Source organism: Thamnophis sirtalis, unplaced genomic scaffold (genome assembly GCF_051295495.1).
Source record: "Thamnophis sirtalis isolate CommonGarterSnake01/CBP01778 unplaced genomic scaffold, rThaSir2_p1.2 scaffold_1, whole genome shotgun sequence".
NCBI lineage: Eukaryota > Metazoa > Chordata > Lepidosauria > Squamata > Natricidae > Thamnophis > Thamnophis sirtalis.
The window spans coordinates 176,680,843-176,689,471 of NW_028261381.1; the positions used below are offsets into that span (position 1 = coordinate 176,680,843).

An 8,629-nucleotide genomic window follows, 5' to 3' on the forward strand; every position below is an offset into this window, starting at 1 on the left:
AACTAAGATTTCCAGGCCTCCCTCACTCCGAATCGCTCTGTTCTCTGCTTCCTGTCCTCCATGGAACCCCCTCATATCTTTTGATCTTGCTTTGTCTGCTGGGTCTTTCCCCCCCATACTAGGTACCTGCAGGACTTTTATTGCTCCCTAAGTTTCCAAAAGGGTCGGGCCCCTTCCCTACCTCCATCACCCTTTGTGCATTTATCTTTTGAGGATTTTTCCAGGGCTTCTGAGCTTTTTGCATAGCTGTGCAGATGGCATTAGGAAAGCAGGACTTTTGGTGAAGATGGCTGTCTGATGACTAGATCAGGGAGGTTCCCTGAGGGGTTTTTCTCTGGATTATGGTGTTTTCAACTTACTAACAAAAGGAACAGGCATTCCTTCCTTTTATTATGACTCTCCTGCATTAGGGAGAGTGCTAGAATCACCCCACATGACCTTCCATACAGCAGAGGTATGCAGGAAGCCTCGGGAGCTGTGCTTTGAAGCAGTCAGAGCGCCGCTCACTTCATTGTTGGAAAATCAGCCATTTTGGAATTTGTTTTTCAAATGGACACTAAGTCAAAACTTTCATTTCTTAATCGCTTTCTGGGATTATTATTAGCTAAAAGAAACTCTTTTAAAGTCACAGCCTAGTGATTCTTTTTGAGTCTATCATATTTTTGAGATTTCTTTATTGTTAAACAAGGAAGAGGTTTTCTGGAGGCCAGACAAAATAAGGAAGTATAAAATAAAAAGGCTGAGTGATTGTTGTTGACCACAGCTATATTACAGCACTTGATAGAAACATTTTAATGGAAAAATTCATCCTCCATGTTATCATATTTTAGAAATTTTATCACATTCTAAATATGCCTCAAAAACACAAATGAGGCCAATTGTTGCATTAGTTAGAAATTCTTGTTCCTTACTATATTTTCTCTACAATTTAGATCCGGCCTCAGTAGAATAATGTAGCATTTTGGGAAAAAGATACAAGCCAAGAGAGCAGCCCCAGATGCCAAAATGGAGAAGATCTCCACAGCCACCATGGACTTCCCTTTGGTGCTCAGGTAGGTGGGGAGGAAAGTGATCCAAACACTGCAAAAGACCAGCATGCTAAAAGTAATGAATTTGGCTTCATTAAAACTGTCAGGCAATTTCCTAGCTAAAAATGCCACTGTGAAACTGATGAAAGCCAAAAAACCTAGGTAGGCGAGGACAATGTAGAACATTAAAGCTGAGCCTTCCTTGCATTCCAAGATGATTTCTCCAAATAGGGAGTTGAAGTCCAAGTTAGGAAAAGGGGGAGAGGTTCCCAGCCAGGTGGCACAAAGAACTGCTTGAATCAGGGGACAAGCTAAGACAATGGAGTTGGTCAGTGGTTTTCCTAAGAGTTTCCTTGTCCTGTTCCCTGGCTTGGTGGCCATGAAAGCCAGAACCACCATGACAGTTTTTGCCAACACAGAGGAAACTGCAAGGGAAAAGAGAATTGCAAAGGCAGATTGTTGGAAGAGACAGGTGACCTTCCCTGGTTGACCAATGAAGAGGAAGGAACAGAGGAAGCAAAGCAATAGGGAGACCAGGAGGATGTAAGTGAGGTCTCGGTTGTTGGCCTTGACAATTGGTGTGTCATGGTGTTTATAGAAAATCACCAGGACTGCAGATGTGATCATTGAGAGAAAAAGAGCAAGAAAAACTAAGATGTATCCCAGGGTGTCTTGATAGGCAAGGAAGTGGACCTTCTTGGCAATGCATTGGTCCTTGTCGTTGTTGGGAAATTGGTCTTCTGGGCAGGATTCACAGTGAGCTGCATCTGAAATCAAAAATCTTTGTCTAAGGATTTATTCAGCAACTACCATGCACATTATCCCCCCCCCCCGCATAAATGATATGAGTGTTGCCTTTCTCTTAATGACCTACCCACAAAGGGAGTGATGAAAGAATCCACTGAGCAATTTATTGGGCATCAAAAAGAGCAAATCATCCTTTCTTTATGATGATCCTGGGGATAGATTAGCCAGAGACAAGGATTCCTTCAGTACCAACTATCCATCCACTGCATTTCCATGAATAATGTGGGTTTTAGTTTGAGATTACTGCCTGTTTTTCCCCCTCATTTTATAATGGAACCCACAGAAGAAGAACCAATCTGTTATCCAGGAATGCTGTTGTTTTGTTTATGTGTACATTACCCCTGCCTTAACCTCTTTGCTTTGTAAACTGAAGATTTGTAATCTTCAAATGTGTTCATTCAGATGTTTTTGATCCCTCCTGCTCTATCAAAGGGACATAGATTGTTGAATGTCCTCTTTCCCTGGCAGGTCTATTTCCTCAGAGGTTGGTAGTGTTGAGGAAGGAGCATATTCTGAATAATAAAAATTAAAGTGTGGACTATACACTCCACTTCCTCAGGAAAAGATTGGAAGTTGGTTTCCCAATTGGATGTGAAAGGTGGGCCAGGAAAGGTGGTCTCTGTGGTCAGGGGAGTTTAGATCTCTGTTGTGGCCCAGCAGGAGCTGTTGGAGCTGCCACCAGACTCCGACAGTGAGGGGCCCTATGAGTCGGCTCTGGAAGATGTGGAGGACCCTGGACAGGGTTCCGACTCTGAGAAGGGCGCAGAGAGGCTGGTTGGCCATCAGGAGGTTCCTGAACCTTGGACCAGTTGGGAGGAGACAAGGGAGAGTGATCTGGATGCCAGCAGTGAGTTGTTCCTGGATGCCCGGCACCGAAGAGCTAATAGGCATCAGGAACAGTTGCGCAAGTACAGGAGGTAATTGCACCCAGCCGGTGGTCATTAGGCTCCTCTCCAGACTATAAAAAGAGGAGCACACGCCCCTCTTGCAGAAGTCAACACATTGACTAAAAGTTGGAGAACTTTGGTAACTAGATTGGCAGGCTGGATTGCTGCCAAGGTTTGTCTGAGTTGCTGCCAAGGTCCTTATCTGTTTGTTATGCTTGGCTTTCAGCCACCAAGGTTTTGGTTTCTTGCTATTAAAGTACATTCCAGTTATGCTTGTCTCGGCATTCGTTACTGGATGGAGGAGCAGGTCAGAACAGATCTCTAAACTGAAAGTTCTACTGAAAAGTGTGAGTGCCTGTCAATCTTATCAAAAATGATACAATAAATATATATATATTGATTTAATGAATGGCTTCTTTGATTATGGAAGATGAACATTTGAAGTCTGCTCTACCTGTCTGATTAGAAAAGGTCCCTTCTGAACAAGCATCACATTGGTAGCAGCAAACCGGCTGGCCCTCTGGAACTCTTCTCCTCTCTCCTGCATGGCACCTCTTCATGCCACACCTGGCAAAGGGCACCTTCTGGAAGAGAAAAGAGAAATACTTGAGATGACCTATGCAGTGAACCTGCTGCATCCATTCTTTTCCCATTCTTATTTCCCTTTCTTATTCCTACTTCTATGATCAGAATCTTTTCTAAAGAAATACATTGCCACTGTCTATCAGAAATCAGGAACAGTCCTGGGGTAACCAGGCCAGGGGCATTCCTGACACACCCATAGATGTGGGAGATTGGATGGGGAGTCTCTGCCTGCACAGGAAGGCTTGTGATGGGATGAGAGGATTTCTAAAAGAAAGAACTGTGATGATACAACAATGGTCCATGGAAATAATTGTTGCTGGCTGTAATTGAATCCTATGTTTCAAGGAAACAGTGTTCCCAAGCCTAAACCTTTGTGGAATGACATACATCAGAGCTTATATGTGATACATGCATAGGAGATTTTTCACCAAACGACTGCCATAAATTCTGACTCAATTGATAATTTTTCAAGTTAGGAAGATGTTCTGCATCTCAAGAAGAGAATGAATCTTTCCCTGAACTTACAACATTTCCTTTCAGCTCACCTTGGTGGCCCAGATGATTCCATCAGATTTAATGGTGAAATTCTGACCTGGGGGAGCCTCAGGATTTACATGCCCAACTCTTATGGGGACAAAGGATCTATTGGGGAAGAGAACCCAGTTGAGAAGATCATAACGAGCAGATCCCAGTCCATCTTCTGAGAAGGAGACTTCATCTCCAGCACTGTTGTTGAACTGGATGGTCCTCAAATAGGCAAGAATCTGAAAGAAAGGAGACTTTCAGTAATTGGAGTATTTGGGCTAGATGACCTTCAATGTCTATTTCAATACTGTGATTCTGTTTCTATGATAACCACCAGACAGAGCTACAAATGAGACATCATGGCTTCTATCATAACATGATGGCCATCTTGCGAACATGGGTTTATATTTGATAAATTAGTTCCATCTCTTGATGGTGATCTGAGGAATTAGGTTTATGTAACTGTGAAACTAAAAGTTTCCCCTTTGTCATGGTTTCCATCTCCAATTTCACCAAAAAATAAAAAAAATTAGTTCCACAATCTAAATTTAATTTTAGGCTTTTCCCCTTGTGAGGCATGGCCACATAGACTTTCAAATAGTTACTTGGCCCAAGGTCTTGTTAACTGATGAATTAATGTTTGAAATGAATAAATCATTTCTATTAGAACCATGGAAAATTCCACTGGTTTTCTCCAGCTTATTGTCAAAGGCAATGACAATAAGGATCCAGCTGGAACCAGGTTTGATCCACTGGGCCCTGTGGAAGGAAGCATCTGACCTGGTTGGTCACTTTACTATTCAGAGAGGTCCAACATTTTAGCCTTTTATGCAGGGAATCCTGATGAATTTCAGACCAGGAACCCATCAGGATCACTTTGAATCTTGCTCTGTGCTGTGGTTATCATAGAAACAGAATCACAGTATTGGAAGGGACATTGGAGGTCTTCTAGTCCAACCCCTGCTCAAGCAACATACCCTCTACAGATTTAGACAAGTGGCAATCCTGCCTCTTCTTCAATGATTCCAGCAATGGGGCACCCACGACTTCTAAATGTAAACTGTTCATTAAGAAAGTTCCCCTTAGTTCTACGTTGCTTCTTTCCTTGGTTAATTTCCATCCATTGTTAATCTGAAGCTCTTTTCACACAGCAAGCTGAGTAGCACAACAAATGGTAAACTTAAGAAAAAGGGCAGGGTCTCAGATGAATTGCTATGAGAGTATGAAGACATTTAATCAGGAGCAGAAGAAATTCATATGGGGAGCTTCTGAACTAAGCGGACTGAGTCAAAAGCCACAGAAATTACCTGCCATGACTGGATGTCTGAGATCCTCTTTCCAAGCCTCATTGGTCGGACTCTGGATCCATGCATTGCATGTAAAGCGTGTGCCAGAGCATAAATGGCATTGTAGATATTGTAACTTTCACCTGTCATGCTTGTTTCAAAAGTGTAATTGGGCAGATTCTGCAGATTCTCCTTTCCCGTACATTGTTTTTCCCCCTTTGGAGGGATCTTTCCTGATTTATGGATCTTGCAGCCAAAGACTCTTTCCCACCATTGAGGGAGAAAGACATCTCCTTGGGGGTTCAAGGGGTCTAAAGACAGGAGGAACTTGCTGAATTCAGAGACATCCCCAGAGTGGCCCCTAAAATGCAGGACCCCATGCAAACTCTTTATAAGTTGCAATGCTTCTTCAGATTCTTCCGCGCCAATTTTCCAATGTGAAGTGAAGATATAAACTTTAATTAAGGATACTTTTCTGAGTTTTCCAAAATAATGCACCGTCATTATTACACTACTGGTAAGAGTGAAGTCTCCAAACACAATAAACACTTCTGCTTTAGACCAGGTATGAAAATTGAGAATTAACTTTTTTGTAATGATTTTCATACTATCCAATTTCAGCATTAGAGTGAAGGCCAGGCAGATCTCCTTCTCCTGGAGCATTGGCACCAGAGTTGAAATGAAACATTCCCCATTGTCATCTTCAGGGGCAAAAAGCCCAACCCAGTTCCACTGGAAATGCAGGAGCAGCTGGACTAAACCCACATACTGAGGAGATTCCTTGGGATTAATCCGGAAGAAGGAAGGATAAACTCTTCTCTCTCCCTGAGAGAACTCAAAGCCAACACCCAGCTGGAGAAAAAGAGATTCTTTTTTTCAAAGACCAAGTCAAAGTTGTATGCTGACTTTAGTAGTGACCATTGTGTGGTTGATGGCCCTCGCAGTCACACTGACTCACTTTGATTGGCAAAATTAATCTTCTTTTCTTCTTAGCTATTTTTAAAAAAAATATTTTATTTTGTTTGTACAAACTTCATATCTTTGCAACATATTACATTTTTTTACATATCTGTTGTGATTTTTTTATCTATACAAGTAAACCTTTTATAACTATAGCTTTGTATATTTGTGCATTTACATTATTTCATACATTGTTTTCATTCTATATATAATAATCGCTATATTCTATATATGACAATTTTTACTACATTTAAGTCATTTTGTATAATATTTATTTGGTATAGTCTATCTCATATTTCTATCTTTTAAACATTTTCCAGTTTTGTAGTGGTCTATTGATTTGTTAATCTTTTTTCCTTTCTTTTTGTCTCTCCTTCTTAGCTATTTTCATTGGTTGTGATACATTGGAAGACAAGAGAAGAAACCAACAACCCGATACATCAAATAAATGACACTAAAATGATGGCTACCCTTTAAGAGTCTAAAGTTCATTATATGCTCCCCAACCCCCCCCCCCCAAAACTACCTTTAGTTTCATCTTTGGCTTCTCTGTGTGCTTTTGATCTTTGTCTATTCCACACTGTATCCAAGAGAGCTCTCTTACCTGTGGGACCTTAAAGATGCTGAAGATGGAGTCCATCAGTTGTGAGGATTTGGCACTGAGACCACCAATGACCGACAGCAGGATGTCCGGATGATCACATTTGTAACCTGGAACCACTTGGCCTCCTGAGGAGAGCATGGAGAGGCTGTCTAAGGAAATAAATATCTCCCTCTGGAAATTGCCATAGATGTGGAAGCCAAGGGTGATGTTGGGGAGCAGAAGAAAATCCGTATTGACTTCGGAGACTGCAAACATCAATGCAAGGAACTGCTGGTAGTAACTGGTGGTGATTCTGTAGTGAGAAAAACATTGGAGAACATGACAGGAAATCTTGTGCATGGCTATAGAATTTGCTTCACTGTTTGGGGGGACTTTTGGGGGAAGAAACTCCCAAATTGTATTGGTTGGGGATTTTTTCAAAGCTTTTCCTTTGGCTAAAGTTGGATGACTTTGTGAGAAAGGAGACAAGCCTTTATATGGATATTATGGATTGTTTTATAGTCTCGATCATCCCTGCCATATTCACATTGCTGCAGTGGCTGCAATCCTTTCCAATTGCCCCCCTTTCACCGTAATTATTTAAGCTGCTCTCTTGGAGCAGCTTCTCCAGGTGGGATAAGGATTGCTGAGCACACGACTACAGTGGGGGGGGGGGGTCACCTCATAGATTTAATGAAGGCTTTTATTCATCAGCACGGCTGATTCCAAACTGAGAGGGATTTTTGCAACTCCCCAAAACTTGAAGAGTGCTGAGCTTTTATTTGAATTTTCTACCACAAGTTACTCTTCAGATTAATATTATAATTTGACTTCTTCACTAGGCCAGCACAGCTTCCCTCTTCATTTTTGTGGTTTATCATCTTCCTGATGAAGAGACTGAGAATTCCAACCGATTTTAAGAGCTTGGTAATTTATTGAGAAAAGCACAACATGTGCACTAAACCAGGGCAGTACAAATATTAGAAGTATTTCTGAAAAGAAGTCCCTAAATTTAAAGCAAAGAGAATAATTATCATGCATGTTTTCCCTCCAGCTGAAACTTACCCAGCATTGAAAGGAAGATTCGGTCTATTAAAGTCTTTGACAGGAGTCTCTAAAATGCTTCCCAAGGGCAAATTCCCACCAATAATGAGATCACCAGGCCTACAGTAGCTTTTATCTAAGCCGATAAAACTCCTGCAGACACATATGGTGCGTAGCCTTTTCAGTGTAGTTGGAGCCAGGAGCCAGAAGAGCATCAGCATCAGCATCAGCATGACTCCTGCCTGTCATTCTTATCACCTTCCCTCCTAGAACAGAAATCAAGGTTTATGCAGAAACTGATTTGAAGGCTGCTTCTGAAATCTCATTGGACCTTTAGCAGAGCAGTCACCACCTGTGCTACCTGAATGGCACCAAGAGAAATTTATATCAACAATGCTTCTTCTTAGCTGTGTTTGGGGCTGTGACCATAGAGGAAAAAAAGTCATGTGAGTCTCTTCAACCCAGGAGTGAGCTCGTTCCAAGACAGCTAAAGTGACATGTTTTGCCCCCGCTTGGAGAACTCAGACATATATTTTAAAGCAGGTTTTATCTTAGAAGAGATAAATGCGTGTCAAGAAATCCACAGGGGATACCCAAAGAATTACTGTACTTCTGATAATTGCAAGGGAAAGCAATTGTTCTACCCAAGTAGCAATAGCTTCTCATACACCAGAACGAAAAGAACAGCATGTTTGTGTTTCTTGTAATGCACAGAGCAGATGGAGTCATGGTGAAGTTGTGAATTTGACCTCCATGAAACTGACCTCCTGCATACAAGATGAAGTTTGGCTTGGGCCATAGTTGGTCAGCTAGTATGAGTGCTAATGGGGGGGTTTGTTGGCACATGAGAATCAGTTATACTTTTGTAACTGGGAATAACTAGTTTATTTGTCACCGCAGAGTAGCAGATGAAATTAGAAGCGG

The 8,629-nt window shown here is 41.7% G+C and overlaps 1 protein-coding gene across 1 annotated transcript; it reads right to left on the reverse strand.

The window, feature by feature from the left end:
• Positions 1-890: 890 nt before the first annotated feature.
• On the reverse strand, positions 891-7,938 carry LOC148049889 (vomeronasal type-2 receptor 26-like). Its single transcript, XM_087705110.1, has 4 exons — positions 7,727-7,938; positions 6,683-6,974; positions 5,727-5,850; positions 891-1,795 (listed from the first exon to the last, which is right to left on the reverse strand). Exons 1-4 carry the CDS (start codon positions 7,936-7,938, stop codon positions 891-893), a joined length of 1,533 nt encoding a protein of 510 aa, XP_087561236.1.
• Positions 7,939-8,629: the final 691 nt, after the last annotated feature.

Excerpts from the sequence above, each read along its gene's own strand:
- LOC148049889 (XM_087705110.1), bottom strand. The coding sequence starts at position 7,938 with ATGCTGATGCTGATGCTGATGCTCTTCTGGCTCCTGGCTCCAACTACA. Across the intron at positions 6,975-7,726 it reads AATCTTCCTTTCAATGCTGG|AATCACCACCAGTTACTACC; the intron begins GTAAGTTTCAGC and ends TTCTCACTACAG. Across the intron at positions 5,851-6,682 it reads GCATCTTTAAGGTCCCACAG|TGGAACTGGGTTGGGCTTTT; the intron begins GTAAGAGAGCTC and ends CTGCATTTCCAG.